This window comes from Notolepis coatsorum (assembly GCF_963971535.1).
Source record: "Notolepis coatsorum genome assembly, chromosome: 7".
In the NCBI taxonomy this organism is placed as follows: domain Eukaryota; kingdom Metazoa; phylum Chordata; class Actinopteri; order Aulopiformes; family Paralepididae; genus Notolepis; species Notolepis coatsorum.
In genome coordinates, this window is record NC_140171.1 from 127,049,989 (window position 1) to 127,077,009 (window position 27,021).

At 41.8% G+C, this 27,021-nt stretch overlaps 1 protein-coding gene across 2 annotated transcripts; it reads left to right on the forward strand.

Moving 5' to 3' along the window:
- Window positions 1-973: 973 nt before the first annotated feature.
- On the forward strand, window positions 974-26,783 carry LOC311232448 (BUB3-interacting and GLEBS motif-containing protein ZNF207-like). 2 transcript variants are annotated; one of them, XM_084319252.1, is made up of 10 exons: window positions 974-1,127; window positions 1,561-1,687; window positions 2,176-2,314; window positions 10,516-10,731; window positions 11,116-11,188; window positions 11,492-11,580; window positions 18,259-18,392; window positions 23,768-24,019; window positions 24,312-24,468; window positions 25,953-26,783. In XM_084319252.1, the coding sequence occupies exons 1-10, from the start codon at window positions 1,087-1,089 to the stop codon at window positions 26,093-26,095; spliced, it is 1,371 nt and encodes a 456-aa protein (XP_084175378.1). In that variant the 5' UTR covers window positions 974-1,086; the 3' UTR covers window positions 26,096-26,783. The 2 variants fall into 2 exon arrangements, with proteins under 2 accessions (XP_084175378.1, XP_084175377.1); XM_084319251.1 differs by having other exon boundaries at window positions 23,768-23,984.
- The last annotated feature ends 238 nt before the right edge of the window (window positions 26,784-27,021 follow it).

Genomic DNA, 27,021 nt, shown 5'->3' on the forward strand with positions numbered 1-27,021 from the left:
TTGCAGTCACAAGCTGACGACATGTAATTTGCATAAATTAGGAACAGTAGCGGTCCTAGTATGCTTCCTTGTGGAACACCACAGCTCACTGTGAGGGGGGGCAGAGTACCGTTTACCTCCACCATCTGTTCTCTCCCCTCCAGGTAGGATTGCATCCAGCTCACTGATAGACTATCAAAACAAATTGCTTTTAGCTTGTCAATCAGGATGGAGTGATTGACAGTGTCGAAGGCCTTTTGTAGGTACAGCATGACCATGCCGCAGTATTTGCCCGCGTCCACCTCTTGTTTGGTGTGGTCGTTCAAATAGAGAAGGCATGTGTCAGTGGAGTGGGATGTTCTGAAGCCAGATTGGAATTCGTAGATTACATTTTTTTCCGCAAGGTACTTTTCGACCTGTTTGTAGACTATTTTCTCCATGACTTTCTAAATGGAGGTAAGAATAGAAACAGGGCGGTAGTTGCCTGGGTCTAATTAGCTGCCCTTTTTGTGCAGGGGGGTCACTCTCGCAAGTCCTTGGGGACGTGTCCCTGTTTTATGGAGAGGTTTATTATGTGTGTGATGACTGGGGTGATGGCGGCTGCTGAGTCTCTGAGGAATTTGGAGGGGATGTTGTCATGACCAGTGGCCTTTTCCATAAACAGAAGAATGGTTGCAATAATATTAACTTGGTGCACTGTCTCCATCAAGTGGACGCTGGTAGAAGTCGCAAGTGACATATAAGAGCGAAATAAGATTAAATCCACTCAGTTTTTACACTGACCAACTCGGATAGCTACATATGCATTTTTTCTTCTTCTTTGACACCCAAAATGATCGCGTGTCAAAATAGCAAATTCGAATATATAATATAACTTTAGCAGCACAACCAAATGACATCACATTGTTCTGGGACGCGCGCACGTGCTCCTGCACTGCATCCTGGGTGAGCCGCACTGCATCCTGGGGGAGCCGCACAACTTCCGCCACTGAAAAGCGCCATTTTCGGCGTTGTCACAGAACAGCAGCATGTTACCATCAATAAGATAACAACAAAGGATTTCGGTGGTCTTATACAGTTAACAACTTTGTGAAAACTTTTCTAAAGATGGGACGAAAGAAGAAGAAGCAGATGAAGCCATGGTGCTGGTATCCTTTTGGCCTGGGAAACAGAAAGTAAAAGTTAGACACAGGGCAGAGTGGCTAGCATTAGCTTCGTCGTTAGCTTGAACAAGACAAGGCCTCGGGTAGCTAAGCACCAACTTGCTCGTCGTCTGATACGTTAGTCGTTGCTTTTGAAAAACATGTAACGTTAATAAGTTGTCGTCCATTAGCAAAAAACAGTTGACATGAGAGTTTTTTTTGTCTTAACTAGCTCGCGTTACGTTACAACATACCCGGAAACTTCGCTACCTAAGGTTAGCTAGCTAGATCCCCGTAACCCTAACGGATAGCATGACGAGTCGATCTCTAGGTCTAGAGTACAGTTGTGGGCACATATGCGCTCCTTTATTGTTTATGACAGTTGTGTGTTGTGCACGTTTCTTGTTTTTGCAAACAGTCCTTAATTCACATCTTAAAGGTATTGTAATCGAGACTTTGACGATGAAAAGATCCTCATCCAGCACCAAAAGGCCAAACATTTTAAGTGCCACATATGTCACAAGAAGTTATACACGGGTCCAGGTTTAGCCATCCACTGCATGCAGGTGGGTATTGTTCCCCATAACCGTGTCGTTATCATAACTTGGAACACAACAGCCATCATCAAGCTGGGACCCTGTTGCACTTCAACTTGACCTGAAATCCACTTGGTCTTATTGCATATCGGTGTTAACTGGGATAAACAGTGGGGTGTTGTATGGGAATGGCCGTATATGGCCCCTGTAAATGTCCACCCCCCCCCCCCAATGCCCCATACAATACAGTTTCTTCCCCTTCGGATGTATATATTTTTTATGATTTCTTTTTATTACACAGTTCTGCATGGCTTGTACGTCAAAAATGTCCTGATTAATTGAAAATGGGGGACCCCGATGTAAACAAGACTAAAGTATTTCTCTGGTCTGCAACCTCTTAGCAGTTTGTTTTGTATTGAGCCGTACTGTATTGTACCCATTCTGTAATCTGTTAAAGTTTTCAATCAAGTCTGTCTGTGATCGATTCATAAAGATTACCCGGCCTATACATGTTTCAGGTGCACAAAGAGGCCATAGATGGGGTACCAAATGCCATACCTGGAAGGATAGACATTGAGTTGGAGATATATGGCATGGAGGGCATCCCAGAGAAAGACATGCAAGAGAGGAGAAAGACGTTAGAACAGAAAACCCAAGGTGAGTGTTTCATGTTGTATGCTCTGATGAAGGCGATGTATGCTCTGCTTTATTTTCTGTATATTTGTGTTAAGGACTCCATTGAAAACAGAATTGTTCATTTCAAGGGTTTTATAATTCTAATAGGTTTACCTCATATCAAAGATTGTGCTTAATTGCAATTCATAATTTACATTTAACATGTTTTTGGTGGAACTATGGTAAAACAACACTCTATTTCCCTCCGGAGAGCCAGAGGTAGTATAACAATGAATCTGGATCAGGGCTCAGACTAACTTTTTACATTGGTTGCACCAGTGCGCCCAAAAAATCCAACTGAATACGATCCTAAACATTATGACTCATCATGCGCGGTTGAACGGGGGGGGGGGGGGGTCGTTTATAAGTCCGTGATCGTCAGTAAATGCTTTATGTAGTATGGGTTGATTTATTGATCAGTTGGTTTGTAAACAAAGAAATGTACAATCGCCTTGAAAATGACATCAGCGTCCTCTTACCGTTCGCCGATGAGACTGGATGAAAAAGATCCCACTTATTTGACGGCGATCGACTCGATCCATTTCCGGTTTGTATAATAATAATAAACGCCCAAATCATGTCGATTATTGAGTTATGGCAGCGATCCATGCACGCCAGTGTGTGTCTGTAGTCCCGCAACATTATGTGAGTACCGGACGCATTTCCCAGAAGCACCGAGATCACGTGAGATCCATTTCCGGTTGGGTACTAAAAATGAAATATGATCTCAATAACGTTGTACGCCGTGGAATGGCAGAATTAGCATGAACTTGAATCACGCTGTACAACGTTTATGGCGCAGGATGTGTTAACACTATGGCGACCGGAGCCCCGCTGCGATTTAGGCCTCAGAGGATTGTAAACAAACCGATGTACTTTCTAAGAGCTTTATATATCATTTATAGTATTGCTATCTGTCCATTCTCATTGTCACTTGAGTGCATAAACCGTGCCTTCATAATGGCTTAAAGAAAAAAAAAATCCATCGGTTGGTTGTCATTTTATAGCGTCGTGAATATAAGGTATATCGCGCTTTTTGTCTAGGCTTTTCTGCAGGAGGCTGCAAAAAAGGCTAAACGTTGGCGCCGTTATATCAAACGCCATTTCTGCTGTATATATACGAATGAAATAAAACAAACTGCGTAGCATCCGGACTATTACAGAGCATCTATGGATGAAATGGGGGCGGCGGGGAACGCCGATCAGTATTATTGATTAGCAATAGTGTGTGCGTTCCGGTAGCCAATGTCAGTAGTCTATCACGTTAGGTTATAAAACAATGTCCAATCCAGCTGTAATTTGCGGTAATATTATCCTACCGTCAGGCCATGTGATCGCCGGCAGCATTTCCTCACCAGTCATCGGATTCTGGTAGATCGATATGCACATTGGCTAATCATAAATCCCATTATTCCACGCTGGAAAATACGTTCGGCAAGCTGATCAAAGATGGAGGGTCTTCGTTTGGAATCAAGGCTCTATGATCCGCCCACAGGACTGTAAAAGCTATTTTTTTTTTTTAAATCCCCTCGATGATACTGCAGTGGAGCGATGGCGCCCCTAAGCGAATCTGGCTGGTACTGCATGTTTAGAAAATCAAATATGTGGAAAGATCCTGCAAGTCGATCGGGGACCTAATAAGCGTTATAAATATGGAATAAAACAATAACAACTCGTCACGAGTATACTCGTGGCTCTGGACCACAACGCATGGAATCGAAACGCATATATACTCGTGAACGGACGCCATAGTGTTAAGGGGATGCAGACCAGAGAAAGACTTTCGTCTTGTTTACACCAGGGTCCCCCATTTTCAATTTATAATGAATTGTAAGTAGGGTGTAACTAGCACCGTGCAATCTATTCTTTGTGGATCTAGCCCTAAGTCTTTTGGGTATTTTATTTCGAAAAATGGCCACTTCCGTCTGCGTCTGACTCCAGCGTACTTGATTTACTCGCAGGTTTTTTCTAGTTCAGTACTGTCAAGTCTTGACTTTAGGCACATAGCGCACATTGCTGCGGTTGAGTAGTAGTACCTACTTACTGGTCACGGGAGGCAGTCGGGGAACAAAATAAAGTTTTTGGCCTACCAGCCAAGGTGGCTGGTAGATTTAAAAAACTACCAGCCAGGCAGATTTTATTCTACCAGACAAAAATTATAAATATAGCTTTTTAGTATATCGCCATGTTTTATTATTACTATATAATACACTCGTATGCAATTTTTTTTATTAATATCATAAACAACATATGGAATATTAGCATAATTGAGTGGACTGAAGGAATAAGTCAGCGTAAATAGTTTAAAATGCAGATAATTTATTCAAATATATATATTTAGTGTAGGGCTGTCCCGAATACCATTTTACAGGCTTTGAATACTCCTTGGTGTTTCCAAACGAGTATTCGAATACTCTTTCTTTAAAAATACTGTTAAAAACAATAAGATTAACATTTCATAATTAACCAATAAATCACAAATCAAGAGTGTTGGCTACCATTCTGTTCTATCCAGTAGCAACTCGAGACCGTCACCGCCAAATTGCGTTGGCAACATGCATTCTGAATCATTGTTGTTCTACCAGTATGCTTCTGCTGTGTTGTGTGTGAAACAGTTGTGTCGTTTGTGAGACTAGGATAAGTGGTGTCGAAACACACACACACACACACTAGGGCTGGGCGATATATCGAGTATACTCGATGTATCGCGGCTTGTTCTACGTGAGATGTAGTAAATTACTATATCGTGAACATCGAGTATGTTGTCGCGGCTGATATGAGACTTGCTTTAGTGCAGAGCGTTCCTCTCATTTCATTATAGACAGACCAGCGCGGACCTTAAATGACATGCAATTGTAATTTCATTACACAGACCAGCGCGGACCTTCAATGACATGTAATATAATTGACGCGAGCAATGGGCTAACGTTAGCTGCTAAGTTAAACCATAAATAGGCTAAGCTAACTAGCGTTAGCTCTTAGCTGCTAACCCTGGAAGCGCTCAAAGCGGACTCCATGACACTAGTTCCATTCGTGAGAAAAGGGGGTGGGTTATATTGACGACGCTTAACAACAGAGGTTTAAAGATAACTTCATATTTATTGGTTATTCGTTTCTTGCATCCAGTTTCAATCTCCGTGTGTTCAACTTCCTGTGTTTACATTCGAGTGTGACATCGCCTACGGCAGCTTAGACGCTCAAAACGCAAACGCGTTCTCTCGCTCTCTCTCTCTCTACATTCAATGATTTAAAGTAGCCAAACGTTACAGTATAAATACTAACTGGATAGTTGATGATATAAACATTTCATTATCTGAAATATTCTAAAATCATTAAGTCTGCTATAAGCCATTATCCCTTTGTGTGTTATTATTATTTTCTCACAGTAGTGTGTGTGTATATATGTGTGCGTGTTTGGCTAAAGTGGATAGAAAACACAGTACTGTGCAAAAGTCTTAGGCACCCAATAGTTTTTATATAAATTGTCTTGGATGTAAATACATTTTTATTAGTGTGTCAGTAGACTACTCTTAGTACATTTTCATTTAATTATTTTTGAAAGCATCTTCATGGTTTAATAATGCAAACATATTTTGCAGGGACTTATTATAATCATCATATTGGCGTGACTGTATGCATCAAAGGGTTAAATCAAGCATTTTTAAGTGCTTTAGAGGAAATGTCAAAATATCGCGATATATATTGTGTATCGTGATATGGCCAAAAATATCGCGATATCATTTAGAGGCCATATCGCCCAGCCCTAACACACACACACACACACACACAGAGAAAAGGCTCCTCAACTTAGGGTCTAAAATAGTGATGGCTGTATCTTTGCAGCATTGTTCTGCAAACAATTTGGCTGGCTAATGTTAGCATCCAGGCTTTACATACATAACTTACTGAAAGTGAAAGCTGACGCACCTATATAAACATGCGGAACTAACTAGGGATGCCCCGATCGATCGGCCACCGATCGTTATCGGCCAATAATAATCAGTATAAATATGCGGTCGGTTATCGGTGATAATGCTTTATTTTCGCAGATCGTCAAAACCGATCGAAAAACATGATCCAATTCTTAGCGGAGATCTCAGTCACTGCTGACTTCTCTCTCAGACACACAGAGCTAAGCAGCGTACGGCGCCTCCTCCCCAGCCCCTCCCGCACTCATGTAAACAAGAGCCTCGCAGTCTGCTATAGTCTGGTGCATGATGCGACGTGAGCTAACGTTGGCTACCAGTACCTACCGAGCTAACGTTACTGTTTAAACTAAATGACCCAGTGACTACATGAGGCATTGTCTAACGTTATCTAGCTGGCTAGCTACTGATAGCTGCTGATATCAACAAATGCTCCAGCAATAGTCGAGTGCATGATAAGTTACCTCCGTTGACTCAGTAGCTTACGTTAGCTCTAAACTAAATAGTTCACTGAGGCGTTCACTGAATGTGATTTATACCAATACTAGGGTCCAGCTGCAGCGCCGGAGAATCCTGGCCGTAGCTGGAGGCTACTCGAGTACACACACAGTGGAGCTGTTTGCAGATAGCGAGCATTTTGACTTGTTGCGTGGTGGCGATGTCTCGCTGATAATACAAGTACAAGTCTAATTATATAATATATATATATTATATAAAAAAAAAATTATATAAAATAATTTCTACTTTAAAAAAAAATCAAACGATCGGTATCGGATCAGTATCGGCCGATATGGCTCAAGATGATCGGTATCGGTGGCAAAAAACGTGATCGGGGCATCCCTAGAACTAACGTTATAACAAACACAAACTTACTCGCACATCCAAGCAAAGTCCTTGTAGGGTCTTTGCAAGCTAATTAGCCTAGCAAGCCTTGTTGTTGAGTAGGGATGGGTACCTTTCACATTTGAACCGATACGGTACCGGTACCTGTAAATCGATACCGGTACCCAACGGTACCTTTTTTCTGTACTTTAGTCTCAAGAAATTTAATTTACCTACCTCAGTCGTAAAAAAAAATAAAAAAAATCCAAACTTCAAATAACTACAGTTTTCGACTTGTCATTGCTCCGACTGCTTTGTTGTTGAATCAAGTCAAATCCTAGGTAAGCATATATTGTGCGTGTGAACGTTGACATAAAAAAAGAAAAAATCGGTTTCTCACTTGATTCGATACTCTGTAGTACCGACGTGTTTCGGTTCGGTGCCTCAAAAGTACCGAATTCGGTACCCATCCCTATTGTTGAGTGAGTCCTACCTCTGGGTCTCCTTCCGGGTCTCCTTCGCTCTCGGCCATCTCCTTCACTGATTGGTTGTTAGTGCGTGTGCTCATATCCAAGCTTGGAAAATCGATATATCGAAACTTTGCGACCACGTTTCATGTTTATTTCGAGGAAATAATTTATCGCGATCGTTATCGTTTTATCGCCCAGCCCTAATCTGGTGCACTTTGGGAGTAAAATAAAGAGGCTAGATCTATGATGAACTTTTTTAATTAATATTATGGATGCACGATAATTATCGGGCCGATATCAGCAATTATGACGTCATTATTGATAGCTCCGATAATATAATACATTTTCTGGTTAAAAGAAATCCGGTGTGGGTGGATTGGAATGAAGGGCGTTTGTTTTTCTGTAGGCTCCTCCCGTTTTGCCATTACTGTGGTACGACCGATAGCGTGTGGTTTAGGAAGAGGGAGTTTTTCACAAATCCAGCGCTCCCTTTCTCATGCCTGGCTGTGACATAGTCTCGTAACTTTCAGAAGCAGCACAGATGGTAAACAAAGATGGCGTCGTCGGTAGTGTGGGACTTTTTCAAAGTTTCAGAGGAAAACAGTTCGCTTGCTATTTGTAACAAATGCAGAAGTTCCACGAGGAGGGAAAGGGGCAACACGCTATACACATCCAACCTTATAAGTCACCTGAAACATCACCACCGCTACGATGGTGTATTAAAAGGCTAAGCTGCTGGGAGCTCCAGTAGCTCACCGCGTACCTCGAGCGCTATTTCGGCGCCGGGGACAACCGTGCTCGTCACGGATCTGGGGTTTAGCGAGTTCGAATCCCGGACTGCAGCCGTGCCTTTCCCAGAGTGTCTTCCCCCCATCTGTACCCCATTCAGCCTGTTTCTGTCGGTCATCCTTGACCAGAGTAAATGCGATAAACGCAAAAAAGAGCCAGCGGAATGGCCAAAGTTAAAAAAAAAAAAAAAAAAAAAAAAAAAAAAAAAAAAAAAAAAAAAAGGCTAAGCTGCTGCGAATCCAAAGCCAGCTGCAAAGGAACCGGTGGGGCTTGTACCTATTGACGAGGCGTTTGCAAAATTAAAGACGTTTGACAGAGATGATTTGTTTGGTTTATTTAATTCTTTTTGAGGCATGCTGTCCTATAAATGCCAAGTAATAGTTGTTTCATGGACCAAGACCACAACAGTCTCCTCTCCTATAGCGTCAAATGTTTTATCTGCTGAGTCCTGAGTGACAAAGCACACTCATTGTTCAGGGAAACACATTGTTAATGACATTGACGGATTGTGAATTTTGTGATCGACTCAAATTTTATTTATTTGGCTAAATGAATATAGTCACTTTATTTGAAGAGTCAAAACTGTTCTCTTGGCTTTGTTTTGTTCATAGTAGTAACGCTCATGTCATGAAAAATCTGGTTAGGTCAAAACTACAGGAATATACATTAAAAAATTTAAAATAATAATACAATAAATATATATATATATTATCGGGTATCGGTATCGACCTTGAGGAGCAGAAAGTTATCGATATCGGGGTCAAAAAATCAATATTGTGCACCCCTAATTAATATTTTTTTTTGGGTTCATTCTAGGTAATTAACACTTTGGTTGCCTAAGGTTAAATTAATGATATACCATAGATTGCCAGCGCTATTTGTCTATGGAGAAAGTCCCCTTCTTTGCAGGGCTATAACTTTTTAAATTCTATTGCTACATTGCCATTATTAGGGCCCATTCAAAGTCCTATATGTATTGTTCATTGTGTAGCAACGTTAAACTTTTTCATTCACATATTCATAGTAAAGTATGGTCTAATGTATAAGTATGTTTTCATCTCTTTCTGCAGCTTTCTCCAGAACGTGATATATAGCCCCAAATGCATTATATTGATGATGAAATACAGTTTGATGGCAATCGGGGCGATATAAAAAATTCCAACTAGACGTACTTCTAGAAGTTACTACACGTCATCTGATGTTGACCGGATGGGCGAGGGGGCGTTTATAATTCCGTGGGCAGCGTTATACCAATCATCTAATGTGGGTCAATTGTTCATCATAGCAGTTAGTGTCGAACACGGTAATATTACACGCTAAAACTCACCCCAGTCTCCGCGGGCCGTTGGGCGATCAGCGTGGGGTAGACAGTTTTCCATTATGGGATGTTGAAATAGTCGGTCCATTTCCAGGTTGTATAATAATATATACGTCCAAATCATGTTGTTTTTTCGAGTTATTTGCAGCGATCGATGTTCACTGTGTGAAGACGGAGTCTCTCTAACATTAGCGAGTGCCCGGACCCCATATGGAGTGAGTCCTACCGGGTTAAAGGTTGACATCCGGTTTCGATCTGCCGATCGGCCACCAGATGGCGGTCTTGAACCGCTAGAGGATTGAGAGGAGATCACACTTGTGTCTCAGGCCAGCGGAGGGACATTATGGATCAGATCGCAGATTTTTGAAATATTGATATAAAGACGACGTAAAGCGTCCCCCGGCAACTTTAGCATCGCCAGCAAAGACGTCTAAAGACGCCCCCTGGCAGTCAAAGTGTTAATGGGAAACACTGACTGCATACACTTTGTTTAATCCAAACGTCTATTCGGAAACGTTGTTATGAAACCAGTATGAGACGCTGTGCTTTTTTATAGTTTCAATTCGGAAAGTTGATGCTCGCATGGCTTTTTTGTTTATCCTGTCATTCAGCGAATAATAATGTGATGATCAGAGGCAGATCGGGGCTGGTCTTTGCAGAATGCACGTGTTGGAGCCAATCAGAGGCAGAGATTTAAAAACATTTATTATTATTTTTGAGAACGCACATGGCCACGGAGGAAAAGACGCTACACACAGACTGCACTGCACTGATTTTTGGGTGCACACTGCGACCAAAACAGTCGCACTCTGGAGCCCTGGGGATCCATGTAATGAGACCTGATTCCTCTCCTCTCAGAGAGCCAGAGGAAGAAGCAGAACAATCAGGATGACTCTGATGAGGACGATGATGATGACGAGCCGGGCCCGTCGTTCCAGCATGCTGCTGCAGCCCAGCCCCAGGCGGCCTATGCTGCTCCTATGGCCCAGCCTGGCATGCAGCCTGGCATGCAGCCTGGCATGCAGCCTGTGGCTGGAGCGCCAGGGATGCCGGGCATTCCTGGAGGATACCAAGGTAAGGCCCTCAATCATCATTTCCATCACAGGGCCAAACGGGCCTGGTCAGTGTTCGCACAAGGTCCTTGCAGTGCTTAAAGTGCTTGATATTTAGTACACTTGATCTCACGAAGGTGCTGAATGAGCTCAGTTTTTCACTTTTGGTCAATGTTAGCATGGTGTTATTCACAGTCAAAGATGGAAAATGCAAATAGACCTTGTAGAAGTGGCGCAATCTTCTATTTACTTGGGTATGTACTTTTAGGTGAATTCTCTGAAAATATGGCTCAGGCTTAACGGGTTAAGAACTATATGCTAAGTGTACACACATCAACCCTTGTTTATTTCAGTCAGAGTTTATTTTTGTATTATTAGGCTGAACTAGTTGTCCTCTCTGTTCCAGGAATACCTCAGATGATGTCTGGCATTCCACCCATGATGCACCACGGGATGCCACCTGGCATGCTGCCACCAGGGTGAGAACCACCTCATTAGGATAAACAGTGACATCACTTGGATCTCTGCTTCATTTCTCAGTTACTGTAGAGCTTCCATTACACTAAATCATCATCATTATCATCATCTGTGAATCATGTTCTTGGGACTTGAAATGAAGGCCGTCTCACTGATGATAATTGACCTATCTCTAGCCCTGCCTTTTCAAAGCAACAGAGGGTGGTGCTTGAGATGGGTCAATTGTTTCTTCTGATAGTCCAAAAAAAAAATACTTGGAAGATGACTGTAAGCACTGGTGTTGTGCTGTTTAATTTGTATTCCAGCATGATGCAAATGGGAGCGATGCAAATGGGAGCGATGCCCATGATGACGGGAATGCCGGGAATGCCAGGAATGCCAGGTCTGCCTCCAGGTGAGACTGAACATGATGTATAAATACTGCTGATTGCTCTGGTCATTCATTCTGACTGAGTAAAGAAATGTCAGGTTTTATTGCCAAAATGGCAGAAAAGTACACACAATGTTCAAAACATGTTTTTTTTTGTGCGAGGCCCCCCTTCCTGCGAGGCCCTGTGCGACCGCACTGCTCGCACACCCCCTGAGGCGGCCCTGGGTTTGGGCTTATTTAGGGATGGGAATTGATAAGATTTTATCGATACGATTCCACTATCGATTCTGCTTATCTATACGATTCTTTATCGATTCCTGCTAAATTTATAATTTAAATAAATAAATTGGAAATACAACAGAACTAAGCTGGTTAGAATAACAACATGCAACTTTTCTGATTGTCATTTATCATTTATTGTTGAGCCCCCATGTCAGAAAAATACAAAAACTAAAAAAAATTATTAACTGTTACGGTTGCAGTGCAGGTAAGCAAATGTGAGTCCAGTAGAGAAGGAAATAATAAGAGTCGGAGAATGATTGCTCTTTCTTTGCGGTGCCTTTTAATGTAAGAACACAGAGCACAGAGAATCCAGATAAAGACGCAGAGCGTCAACTTGAGAGCAAGGTAGATACAGGAGAATATTCAAGAGCGAGAAGGTCAGCACAATCTCAAGCTCCTTCCACACGATACATGGTCTGAAGCCTCGACAGGGGCAGAGAGAAACAACAAGTGAATAAATAGTCAAAACCCCAAACATTCCAATGCGTCAATTAGTGACAGGTAATTGACAGCACAGTGACAGCAACCAGTGGTGACGGAACAGGGAGTGACACATCAGGAATAGGGCGTGACCAACAGTGAGTGCAGATACCAACCACCAGGGGAAATAACTTCAGAATGACAGTGGGGTTCCTAAGACAAGAACCCCGAACGTTACAACTACCGGTATACACTTAAATAAAATAATTAGGGCTGTCAGTTTATCGCGTTAATTAGATTAATGAATTACACAGCAAATTATCGCATTATGAAAATTAACTCAAAATTAATTTAAAAACGAAATTTATTAAAAAAGAACGTAGAATAAACATTTACAAACTTTTTTTTTTAAATGGTCCATTTGCATGTTCTTGGTATCTGATTCTAGGGACATCTATAGCTCTCAGGGAATGTATTCCCAGTGTCAGAAATACTGTCTGTTACTAGGCTTGAGTAAATTGCAATGAACCAAATGAGAATATCAATTCAATTATTTTATTTTTTTGACTGTGAATAACACCATGCAAAAATTTACCAGACCTGAAAAATCTAAGCAAATTAATAAAGGGAAGATGATTAAACAGAAGCTTTTGTAGATACAATACTGAATTCTGCCATCCGGACACATGCAATTTGAAATATGATAAAATATCAGGCCTAAAATGGTTATGCGATTAATGAATCTTTTTAATCACCTGACGGCACTAAAAATAATGTATTTGAGATTCTCTTAAACTAATTTAATCTATTGAACTGTAGTTGCATTCAACAGGTCGTTATTGCAAAAGGGAATTCGTTATCAATAACCTACCTGTATAAATTTGTTTTGATATTTTTGACAACACTAATATCTATAGACTGGTCTATTTTTCGTCCACGAAAAATGGAGCCTCTAATAATTATTATTGCCCATAGACGTAAAATACGGTGTAAAAGATATAGCCACTTAGCCACTTATATGTTATTCTGAGACGATAATTAATCTGTATCTGGATAACCAAGGCACGGATTTTGTCACGGCAGGTAGCGTTATGTCGGGGAAATTTATATCTATAGACTGGTGTATTTTTGTCCACGAAAAATGGAGCCTCTAATAATTATTATTACTCATAAGAGACGTAAAATACGCTGTAAAAGTTAAAGATGACGTGTGTTATAAATGTCATTTTTCAGTCTCTAGCATTGTATTATAGTAATAGGAGTTAGTATCAATGTGTTTTAGTGTCTAAATACCATATTGGCGGATTGCTCTGATTCAGCTCAGATCATTTCCTTCTCCAGTAAATTAGGCCATCCTGATTTGAAGGCCTGAATGACGTTACTCAGGCTCTGGGTAGCAGACCGTGATGTGATTGGCTCTGTGGTTGTAGCTAATGCCCGCCCACAATCTACATAGACTGACTGTACACAGCGAGTGGAAACCACTTCCTCATACTCTGCGTGCACTCTGGAGGGAGAGAGAGATAGAGAGCATTCAGGAGCACCTGCACACCCGAGAGGCAGAGAAAAAAAGAACGGCCTGTCTTTTCTCTCTCTCTCTCTCTCACTCACTCACTCACTCACTCACTCACTCACTCATATATATATATTTATTATTTTGTTAGTGTGTGGCGGGCCGTGCTTTGTTTTCAATCTGATGTGTGGCAGGAACGATTACAGTAGATCAAGCATCTGGGCAAGTAAAGGTCATGGTGCAAGATGAGGATATATGCCCTCTGTTATATTTGCCCTGTATATATATATGCGGTAATTATAAATATATTAATGTAAATATTATTATTATTAACGTACAGATATATATTTAATTAAACAGAAGCATTTCATATAAAAATTTAAATAATAATAATAATAACTTTATTTGTATAGCACTTTTCATACAGAGGTTGCAGTTCAAAGTGCTTCACAACAGTAAAAAATACAGGCATAAGCGAGCATAAAAAGATAGACAGGTAGAATCACAGTGTTTCACATTAGGATCTAGCATCCCAATAGGCTCTCCGCTTACAGTTTTCAGTAACACAAATAGTAAAAATAGTTTAAAATGATTCAGTTTAAAAATAGTAAAATAAAAATAAAATAAAATAAAATAAAAATTATAAAATAGAACGGACATAAAAAATACAGGCATGAGCGAGCATAGCAAGATATGGCAAGTGACAACAATGCATAAAGTTTACAGACAATCCATGCTGATTGATCAGCCATAAGCAAGTGAAAGTTTACAGACAATCCATGCTGATTGATCTGCCATAAGCAAGTGAAAAGTTTACAGACAATCCATGCTGATTGATCTGCCATAAGCAAGTGAAGATTACAGTCTGTTCTAACAAACCAAACTGCCATGTATTAAAGTTTACAGACAATGGCTATATAGGCTATTTACTCACCAGAACTAAGCTTTTTCGGGGCATTTTGAGTTCATCCTGTTCTCTCTGTAGCTTTCTTTTCTTCTGCCAGCTCTGAGTAAACGTTGTGACCAATGTTCGGCACAGACCCATGGCTCGTGCCGTGCGCTCCTTCTCTGATGTCATCGCATTGGTGACCGCCAGGTGAAGATTGTGGCCAAAACAGTTTAGCCATTGCCAGCCCAATTCCCGCACTGCTGCAACAATGTTTGCCCCATTATCGGTAATGCAACACCGTTTGCTCTCATCCAGAGTAGTGATGTGATGATTCATCGATTTGCATCGGTGCGCCGGCATACACGTTGACGATGCAAGTGCACCGGTGGAATAAGTCCGCGTCGGCAAAATGCCAGGCTGAACTCGCGATGCATCTTGTTGTAGCGTCTTTGCACCGGTCAAAACCGATGCATTGATATAATTTCCTCTCATCCACTTGTCAGCAGTGCACTGTGACTGCACACACACACAGCAGATACTATTGCTTTGCTACTACATAAGGCGAGAGCCGCGTCACAGTTATCAACAAACAGTGGAAGTCAAGGAGACATGAATAGAATTGCCCAACATGCTAACGCCAGTTAGCCGTTCAGCTAACGCTAAACTATAGTGTCTAACTAAAGTGACTCTGCAACACCAGTAACATTAGTGAGGAGGGTGGGGTATATTGAAGACGCTTGACAACAGGGGTTCAAAGATAACTTCACATTTATTGGTTATTCATTTCTTAATTATATCGCTTCATGCAATCCATCCAGCTCCGTGTTGTTGACAATAATGCTACGGTCGGAAAGTATCTGACGCATCCTAGTGACCTAGTCTAGTGTGTGACATCATCAACTGTCGCTCGCCGCTCAGACGGGGAGGGGCTCTCTCTCTCTCTCCTCTCTCCTCTCCTCTCTCCTCTCTCTCTCTCTCTCTCTCTCGTGTGTTTTTAGCTAAAGTGGATAGAAAAGACAGTTTATGCAAAAGTCTTCTTAGGCACCCAAGAGTTTTTATATAAATTGTCTTACAGTAGATTCTTTTATTTTTAATAATAATATAAGCTGCATATAAGGAATACAACCAAATCCTCTGTCATACCATAAAATTGTATTATTTATTATTATTATTATTTTGCATCGTGTTGAATCGCATCGTATCGCCCCGAATCGCATTATGTTGAATCAAATCGTATCGAATCGTATCGTATCTCAACAGGGGGTGAATCATATCGCATCGCATCGCCCGGTGCTTCAAATGTATCGTTAATGTATCGTATCGTTGCCACCGTATCGAGATGCACATCGCATCGGCCTCAGTGAGGAGATGCACATCCCTAATCCAGAGACCACTCTCGGAATGAGCAGCGAAGGGCTAAGGCCAGATATTCCTTTGTATGGCTTTCTGGTGTGAAAACGGTCTCCAAGCACTTGGATTTCAGTTCCCAGTTTGGAGTGAGGTAGTGCAACGTGAGGCTCATGTAGGGCATCATATTTACACTGGACCACATGTCCGTTGTGACAGAAAAATGGTCCACTTCTTTTATCTCTGCTACGATTTCGTTTCTTACTTTAAAGTACATTTCTGGTATGGCTGTTTCCGAAAAATATGTTCTGCCCGGCAGTTCATACTGCTTGTCGAAGGACTGAAGCATAGCTCTGAATGACGGCTTTTCTACAGTCCGGAAGGGCACCATCTCCGCAACCAAATACTCTGTTACAGTTGTTGTAAGTGCTCGCCACTTGTTGCTGTCCCACTCGCGTGTAACTGTTCCGCAACAGTAAGTGACTTCCGGGGTAGGCCTGATTGGCCCCGACAGGCACGTGACGCGGCAAACTCAGGACGCGCAACGAGGCTGCTGAGAGCTGTCGCGCGGAAATAGGCTGTCTATTGCCATTCTCTAACACAAACTCTAACCTTAACCAGCTCCTTAACAGCGCCTAAACTTAACCGTTCTAACCTTAACCAACTCCGAAACAATGCCTAACCTTAACCTTAACCATGCCTAACCTTAACCATAGAAAGAATATTGCCATTCTCTAAGACAAACTCTAACCTTAACCAGCTCCTTAACAGCGCCTAAACTTAACCGTTCTAACCTTAACCAACTCCGAAACAATGCCTAACCTTAACCTTAACCTTAACCATGCCTAACCTTAACCGGCGAAAGAATACACGTTAAAAAAAAAAAATCACGTTAAAAAAAAAGATTTGATGGGATTCGAACTCACCAACAACGGACCGCAGGATCGCAGGACCGCTGCTCTGCCAGGTGAGCTGAAGCGCCGAATGAAAGTCATGGCGTATTTGGACGGTTACGTAATTCCGCAAGCTCTGCCGCTCGGCTCCGCGGAGCGTGCCGCGCGGCAGAGAAAGTTGCGCGTCACGTGCCTGTCGGGGCCAATCAGGCCTACCCCGGAAGTAACTTACTGTTGCGGATAAGCTATAAGCGTCCCACTCCCGGTTATATTTAGTCACTCTGGCAAATGCCTCGGAAACTCCTAACTGACGCAGAGCCGAGCTGTTACATCCTGAGGTAGATGCGGTGCCTTTCATTGCATCGTATGCAGGACGATGAGTAGGGTTGGGCATCGTTTGGATTTGAACGATTCCGGTTCCTATTCTCCACTTCGATTCCTGTTCTAAACGATTCTCGATTCCGATTCTTTGAGGTACAGGTCACAGCTTATTTCGCAGGAGATGTATATATATATTTTTTTCATACTAGTCACATTGTAAGTTGACTTGATACAGTTTAATTTGGTTGCTGTACTGTAACTAGGGTATTAATTAACAATTTTTAACAATCGAAATTAAGAATCGAAATGCAAATATGTTATTTGGAAGTTAGGAACCGGTTCCTATTAGAACCGGATCTCTAATAGCGATGAGTGGTCCTAAGATGCTATTCCAGATTTGTCTCGTTTCCTCGCATCACATTTATTTTCGGTTTAGCTACAAGACCCATGTTTTGAGTTGATTGAAGAACAGAATTCAAAGTGAAAACGTTCAGTATAGCAGCAATGCACGTGGGGTTCGATCAGAATGTTAACTGCCCAACATGACGTGAAGAAAATAGGCTATACACAATTATAATAATATATTCTAATAATATAATAATTATTATAAAAAAAAAAAATAAAATAAAAAAACAGCGGTGATGCGGTATTCAGCTTAACTCTGCAGTGGGCGTGACGGAACAGTGATACCGCGGCAGCTCTAGATACACTCCATGATTATCTGATTAATGGCTTTCACCCTGGAGTGTTCCTTGTTGTATTTTAGTTTATCGATCGACTCGTTAAGGGACAACTGGGTGGGTTTTTTCTGTGTCGCCTGTTGCTTTTCATAGTTTTGCTGCACAAACGTTGTGTGTATCTCCGGATGATTCTTCCTGAGGTGGGAGAATAAATTTGGAAGTATTGAAGGAAGATGTCTTGGTTTCTCCTCGCATAACCTCCGCTTTAGTCATTGCGAACGGCAAGTTTAATATCTGGAGACACTTTGTTAGAACTGTAATGGTATTATTAAGAACCCATGCCATTGTTTTCCTCAGGAATGCCTCCCCACATGGCTCCCAGACCAGGCGTGCCCCACATGGCCCAGGTGCCTACAGCAGGAGGGATGCCCATCCGACCGGCCGCTCCAGCAGCCCCGCCTACCAAGCCTTTGTTCCCCAGCGCAGCACAGGTGGGTCTCCAGGGAACCTGCTAGGGGTGGACGGTATAAACAGTATACGGTATAAACGGTATTAATTTGCTCTAAGGTATGGATTTTGACTATACCGTGTAACCGGTAGGGCAGCTCTAAAATAGCAATGACGTCATGTAACCACAGCGCGACTATTTCAATCGCATTTGCCCCTAAAAATAGATAGAATTAGTCATAGATAATAGATATGTGCAAACTGGAAAAAGTTATTTAGGAGGCTTCGCGCAGTGGGCGTGTCAACACGCAATTGTCATTTCATAATAAACACATATCACCGCGGCGCACAGCAAGTTTCAATTTCAGTTCCTGGCATTTTTAACCAGTGGAGAAAGGTAAGAGATGTCCCTATCGTTTTTCTTATATGAATTATTCTACGTTAATAAAACATACCTGGTGATCAACTACAGTTTGCTGTAAACATTATGATATGCGTGTAGTGTTATGATAACGACGGCTGCAGCGGGTCCGTGCTGTCCTGAGTCCGTGCTGCTCCCATTGCAAACAGCGGGCTGGATGCTGGATTTTGCTAGAAGCATATGTAGCTGCAGAGCCAGCGGCGCTTTCAGGTCTGGTCACAGGCCCGCTCAACAGCGCCCCCCCACCCAACGGCTGAAAGCTGTGACCAGACCTGAAAGCGCCGCTGGCTCTGCGGCTCTGCAGCTACATATGCTTCTAGCAAAATCCAGCATCCAGCCCGCTGTTTGCAATGGGAGCAGCACGGACTCGGGACTTATTTTATTTGGAATATAATGACTTTATACGCAAAAGTAGCCTAGTTTTAAGTTAAAATATTATAAATCTACATGCCTTGAGGATGTCATTCTTTATATAGCCTGCCTATCAGGCAAAAAAAATTATTCTAACGGAAACACTGATACCGTGATATATACCGTTACCGTCTATGCTTCAAATTATACCGTGATATAAATTTTAGACCATACCGTCCACCCCTAGAACCTGCTGCTTCAAACACATTTAGAAGCCATAAGTGAGGAAAAGGCAGGATTGGAAGTAATTTGGAAAAATAGTTATTTTATTGCGCTATTCTTTCTTCTATGTAATGATTTATAACTTACTCTTGTCAGCTAAGTTATACATTTGTGTAGAGAGCAAGCCGTAGTACCTTACATACACAGTGGATATAGCTACCGGTAAGTACTAGCAGCTAAAGCTAACTAGCAATGGTTAGTTGCATAAAAAAAAGTATGTTCTTGCTAAATACATTGGCATGCTTTTCAGTGGTAGCATAGTCAAGTGCAACAGTTTGAATAAATGTGTGGCATTGCCCACTTTGAAATAACTGACCGCTCTTCTTCAATAGGATGGGGTCCTAGGCTACTTGCACATTCCCATAAGCTTCTCAGTTTTATCGTGTTTAACATCCTCTAAGAATAAATTTGTTTTAAATGCGGGTTGAGAACTGCAGCTCGCACATAGATGTTGCTGTCTCCCTGTTGGCTCCCACCTCTTGTCAAACTCTGCAGTGAGCTTCGTCTTCAATGCTTTGGTCACTGCCTGGCACTGTCCTCTTTGCACACTTGCAGGTGGCGTGTCTTATTCTTATTGATTGATCATTGGAACCATGACAATCGAAGCATTTATGTTCCTGTGACAGTAACTCATAACTGAAGTGATGTCTGACAGTAACTCAGTGACCATGGGCTTCATAACTTAAGTGATGTCTGACAGTAACTCAGTGACCATGGGCTTCATAACTGAAGTGATGTCTGGTCACGTCTCTCGCAGGTTGACGAGCAAGAATAATAAACACTTAATTTATAATTCCCTTTTATTTTATTTATAATTAAATATTGTAATATAACCAGTGTCTATTTTTGTAAGATTCTAATCTATAGTGATGTATTCCGGTATTGTACGCTTGAAATGTCTGAGCTTCCACATTAACACATTGGCCGCCAACGATGATTATATACGCGTTTGTCCGACAACCGTTGAACGCCAACCAGTGCAGTATATATACGTTATTTGATCGCTATTTCTTTTATTCAATATTTCTATTCATTACAGGCCCACTGACTCAGGGTTAACATTGGGAATCGCATTGAGAATGCTTAGGTGCAATACCGGCCGCATCACGCTAGGGATGGGTACCGAATTCGGTACTTTTAAAAGTACTTACGAAACACGTTTAAAAAAAAAATTACACTTTTTTTTTTGTTCGTGTCAACATTCACACGCACAATATACACTTACCTAGGATTTGACTTGGTTCAACAACAAAGCAGTCGGGGCAATGGCAAGCCGAAAACGGTCGAAAGTGTGGTTATTTGAAGTTTGGATAATTTTTTTCACAACTGAGGTAGGTAGATTACATTTTTAGAGACTAAAGTACAGAAAAAATTTACCGTTGGGTACCGGTATCGATTCACAGGTACCGGTACCGTATCGGTTCAAATGTGAACGGTACCCATCCCTACATCACGCTAGACGGCGGTATCGAGCACCCTTTCTAACATTGTATCCTGGGCTGTGGGATGGCCAAGGGTTTCGGGTCACATTTTTATTTGTCGGGCAAGACAAACTGTTCTGCCTGTCAAATATGCCCGATCCATATGTTATGGTGTATTATGCCCTCGAGCAAATGGACATTGGATCTACCAGATGGCGATCAAGAAATTGGAATATTGTTTTTGGAATACTCCCGGTCGCAGGTAAGGACCATTTGACGTCAATTTTAGCAATTTGTCAAGTCACGGTGACTGTTACATAGATGAGTTATACATTCAGACAACGCTAAAAATTCAGCCAGCCATGAAGCCCATTCATTTTTATTTTGAGCGAAAGAGAGACGAGGAGAAAGAGGAATCCGGCAAGGCAGCTAATGTTACTGAGGCGGATAACGTTATATTGGCGGCTGATAACGGTAGCGAAGTTAGCACAGACACAGTAGGCCAGTGACTTTGGTGGTATCAGCGGAGCTAAGTTAACAATATACTCGTTATCATACATAAAGATTTTCCGGGAGTAAATACTTGATAATGATATCTTAGTCATAACCATAGTTGCAAGACGTTATAATGAAAGGTCTCGTTATCTTGCACCGTTTCTACATAAGCAAGCACATGTTAATTTACATCCACAACATAACTGTGCCGTGGTATCTTCAGAATGATACAAGATGCTTATATTGAAACCCGTTGACATTAGGGCCGTTCTTTCAACCTAAACGTGCATTTTCTTCAACCTCGAACCTAAATTCCTTAGCGACCCGTGTTACCAACGTAAACAAACTGCATAGTAGGGCTGCACGTTTTTGGGAAATAATCTAATTGCGAGTTTTCTGACAGATATTGCGATTAAATTTGCGATTATAATATATTTTTTTAAAGCAGCCCCACAGAGGTTTATTGTAAAATGCGGCTTGCATCTGGCCTACGCGGTGGGTCTTTTCAGGACACCGAGCCTGAAAATGTTTCTTTTTACCTGGGAATCGATACCGGTACCCAACGGTACCTTTTTTCCTGTACTTTACTCTCCCTCTCTGAAGTCTGGTTAAATAATAGAAAAGAAGAAAAAAGAAAAGGAAAAAAAAAATATATATATTGCGTTTTTTTATTTTTTTGGGTTTGATAATTGCATCATTCCAAATCGTGATTTCGATTTAAAATCGATTAATTGTGCAGCCCTACTGCATAGTGCGCACATGCGAGACACGGATATGAAACGAGTCATACGGAACAAATAACGTATAACGGAGGCTGAAATTAGCCATGTCACATAGTTCAAGTTTGAAATGCTTCTTTCTATTTTGCTCCCGAGTGTGCTAGATACTGTACTGTACTGGTAATATTATTTATTTGTGTTAACTTCTGAATAAAACAACTTATTAAACACAAGTACATCTTATTGAACATTATTTTGATATTTCATTACCAATTATAGCAAAACAGCTTTTTCAAACAGTCTGTAATGCATTTTGGAAACGGGAGATGGGCTCATGGTGTAATGGGCCACCTGGCCTGAGAAACATAAGGAGGAAAGAAAAAGTAAGGACTTACTTCTGGTCATTATTTGGGTAGAACACACATATTTTGAATGCCTTTGGCAGATTAAATTTTTGAGCCATATTAATCTAGATTAAATCCAGGATTGCAGATAGATTAATCTAGATTAAAAAAATGTATCTATGCCCACCTCTAATTCTAATTGAGACAAAACAATAATAGATTTTTTTTTTTTGATCCACTTTTTTTTTTTTTTGTGTTTTTGTCCCATCCCAATTTAGTTGTTATGCCAATTCCCCCCTCACCTTCCTGGTCGTTGCTCGCATGTGCCCCCCACTGGTCGGTCTAGGGAGCCCTGAAGTCTATCAGATGCTTCCTCCGAGACATAGGAGACAGCCAGCAGCATCTTTTCACCTGCCAGCGCGGACTCTCATTGGTGAGGTGTAACGTGTGGGAGGTCACACTACCCTCACCATCTCCCTCCCTCGCTGTGCAGGCGCCCTGACCGACCTGTAGGAGTCGCTGTTTTACGACTAGAATACCACCCCACCGGCTTCCCTCCCGCTGACTCTGCCAATTGAGCCAGTTTGATGGCCGGCCAAGCCGGAGGCAACGCTGACAGCCGGATTCGATACCAGTGTCTCGCGTTGGTGGCGAGCGCTTAGTCCGCTGCGCCACCCAGCCGCCTATCAATAATAGATTTTTTTTATAATTTAAGGACTATTTGTTATATTCTAAACTCTATGCCCATCCCTAGCTATAAGCCATTCTCCCTCTCGTATGTGTGCATAATAAATTGTTACCGTCCCAGTCCCAGAGTCTTGTACTGCTACTGAAGCCTTTTCTTTTAATTATTATTAGAAGAAAAAATATATATACCACTACCGTCCAAATGTCTAAATATACTGTGATATAGATTTCAGCCACCCCTAGCTTCAGTTTTTTCAGACATGACTTGCAACACTTCCACCCTGAATGTCCTTAGAACCATGACTTGCTCAAATGGTAGCGGATGTGTTTTGAAATGAGTTTGTCAATCGTTTCCTGCTTTGAAGTGTTTTAATAGTTGTCAAAAGTAATACTTCCACATTATCTCCTTGTCTTTGCATGAAGACTCCATCAATGTTTGTGTGGAATCTTATATATGAGATTTTAAATGGGCAACAATATGGAATACCGATGCTCCTGTACAAGAAGACCATGTCTTGTACTTTGTTTCATAGAGGATCAATATTGGGTAGTCACTCTGTCTAACCCTAACCCCAATATGGATGCCGTTTGATCGGCCAGTCTCTGTGCTTAAAACCTGACCGTTATGGGTTTTGGAAATGCTGGAAAATGTGAAGAGTAATAATTGCTAATCAGTTATTATCTCCTGTCTTTGCATAGGCCCAGCAAAGTGTCCCGGGACCGCCGGGCTCAAACCCCCACAGCGCAGCAGCCTCCAGTGACCCTCCCAAAGCAACATTCCCTGCCTATACCCAGCCCTCTGCCTCCTCTGCCTCCTCTTCCTCTGTCTCTTCTAATCCCTCTAGCAACACTGTGGCCAAGCCCCCAGCCACAGTGAGCAGTAAGCCGGCCACCCTCACCACTACGAGTGCAACCAGTAAGTTGATGCACCCTGATGAGGATATCTCACTGGTAAGTAGCTTGATCTTTACATTTGCCCTTTCACAGTAAGTAATAAAGGATAAAACGTATGTCGTTCGCTTCATATTGCTTGGGCTACCCAACGGGCAGAATTTGATGATCATTCTTGATATCCGTACAATGATCATGCTACATTATGAATATCGGTTAAGTGGTATTCATGCCAAACATTGTGCTGCAATTTCAAGTGGACTGTAAATGAGTGTCTATCCTTGTACTGAAAGGGACATGGCGACTTTTCTTTAGTCTGAGCGTCTCCTCTGTGTGTTGTCCCCACTAACAGGAGGAGAGGAGGGCCCAGCTGCCCCGATACCAGCGTCTCATGCCCAGGGCTGGCCAAGTCCATGTGGCTGCTCCTCCGGTGGCGGCCGTGGGTGGCATGATGCCCCCACAGCAAGGCATGCTACCGCAGCAGCCTGGCATAAGGCACCCTATGCACGGTAGGATATGGTGGTTGCACCTGTACTGTAACGTTTGCGAATACATCCACATGTAATCCACCATTTCTAAGATATATTTTCAAGGTGACAATATTCTCAGTTTCGTGTTCATTTTATGTACTTATCGCTGCTGTTTGGCGAAAACCTTTTATTTCTTGGCGTGGGAGTTTTTTTCGCCAGACACCAGTGCTACACGTATATTTATATTAATTTAGCACTTCAACACGTTAAGAAAAGTTCCAGTACAAATATAAATTGACTAAAGCATCTTAACCTCTTGAGCCCTAGCCCTATTTTTCTAAATCACCCGTTTTCCGATGCAATGCGCAGAGATTTTTATAAGCTCATATATCGCTAATAACACTTAAAATCATTGCTAAACAAACTTAATGCTGAAAATATACACCTTGACTGCTGTTTTGATAGGGTTAGGGTCTTTACTCTTGCCCACTTAGTACGGACTGTAAATCTCGGCCCGGTACCGTGCCGATCGGGCTTAACCCTTTCAGTGCCAGCGACGACATATCTCGTTTTATCAGACTCCCCATTGAGTGCCGACGACGACAAATGTCGCTTGTTTGCCGTATTTTTTTTTATTGGCGATTTGAATTCATATTTCATCAATCGAGCCTCGGGTTAGTGCTGCAGAGTCTCTCTGAGCTCAATTGGGAAGATACCGCCCCCTATCGTCTCTCCCTGTGTAACTGCACCCCATCAGCTCAGACTGATACAGGGGTAGTTTGCTAATTTTATTTTTCTGTCGAGGCATCTGAAGAGACCAAGTGATCGCCGGCCCTCAGAACAGCGACGATTATGTATTTACACTACCAACACTGTAATCAATACGCGAGATCGATATTTGGAATGGTGATCAGGAATTGGAATACTCTTTTTGGATAACATCTGATCTCAGGTAAGGAATCTATTTGACCAGTCTTAGGATAATCAGACCTGTTTTCACAGAGATATAAGCGTTTGCCCTATGCTGCGTGTGGCTGATATCGCTGATGAGGAAATAAGAGAATCGATTTTTCAGCCTGTGTCTATAGCGTGCATAAGTACACATATACTATTGATAATCTAGCGTTTATTTGAAAACGATTCATAAATAGGCCGAAAAATGTCAAAGTTTGTGTATTCTAGAATATTCCAGTAAATGCCTTTTATCACGAAATCTTTATATTTTCCTTGAAAACGAGGGCTTTTCAAAATGCTATAAAATGGAAATGAACCGATAAAAAAGCAATCCGTTTCGACAATGTTGACTGCAAACAAGTCATTGATAAACGACAGGCAGATTAGATACATAGCCATAATTTAAGAGAGAATATGCGTTCACAACGCTATCATTGAAGTCGGTGGTGGCATTTAACGGGGTTTTACCATGTTCACCAGTGGTAATCAAAGTGTTAAGAGGTTAAATGTTTAAGTCCTATCATCGGTGTCGACATTGACCCATCTGTTTTTCTCATCCTCTCCTCCAGGGCAGTATGGTGCCCCTCCCCAGGGAATGCAAGGTTACATGCCTGGAGGGATGCCTCCGTATGGGCAAGGCCCTCCGATGGGCTACCAGGGTGTACCCATGGGCATGAGGCCTCCGGTCATGTCTCCGGCTGGGCGGTACTGAAGCAGCAGCGCAGCCACCTCACTAGGTTTGGAGGTTAACACCTTTCTCTCATCCTTGTGCATTTTTAAACCTATCCACAAGCAATGAGCAGTAAGACCAGTGGTGGTGAAGACAAAAAAATAGATATTATTACTGAAGGACATTTTATGTAACATCTCTCATGGGGAAAACGACCAAACACCACGCGACTTGATGATGACAGCATTTTCTTTTTGTTGTTATGATTTGATATTATGTATATGGATAAACCCCCCCCCTCCTTATGTTTCACTCAGGTTTATAGAAGTGAAGTGTGTTCAGATAATGATCAATATTGTTTTTGATGCTGCTGGAGTTTCATGATCGTACCAACTCCTTACAAAGGCAAGTTTCTCTTGTAAATATCATGTTTCATTATTTCTTTCCCCCTCCTTGTTAGAATGATGGAGACCCTCACAGCACACTTAGGTGCTGTTGGACTCTGTGTCCCCAACCATGGTTGGTGAGGGTCTCCGTCATGATGATGATAATGATGCTTATGCCAGCTGAGTAGCGTTAGAGATCCCCCCTACTTATCGAGCTCTAGTTTTATTCTTATTTCAGGTTTATTCTTAATGATATTCCATGGTCAAAAGGGTAACTGTGTGCATCCTTTTGTAATGTTTTAAAAAAGTTTATTTGTTGCAATAAAACCCATCTTGAAACACCAGTGCTGGTTTTTCCCTGACGTACGTGGAGGTGAGTCGTCATGAAGGTTTGTACAAGTGTTGCATTACTATAAATATTATGGCTGGCTTTAATTACAAGATTATATTAACAAAGTGGCACATTTCTGTCATTTAAAGTGTTTTAGCTTGAGGTAGTCCAAGACTTCCCTGGCTCGTGAGTATCTTGACACCTGAATAGACGGAAACATGTCCACATTATTCCTGTACCTCGTTATGTTT

Excerpts from the sequence above, each read along its gene's own strand:
- LOC311232448 (XM_084319251.1), top strand. The coding sequence starts at position 1,087 with ATGGGACGAAAGAAGAAGAAGCAGATGAAGCCATGGTGCTG. Across the intron at positions 1,688-2,175 it reads TAGCCATCCACTGCATGCAG|GTGCACAAAGAGGCCATAGA; the intron begins GTGGGTATTGTT and ends TACATGTTTCAG. Across the intron at positions 23,985-24,311 it reads CACCACTACGAGTGCAACCA|GAGGAGAGGAGGGCCCAGCT; the intron begins GTAAGTTGATGC and ends CCCCACTAACAG.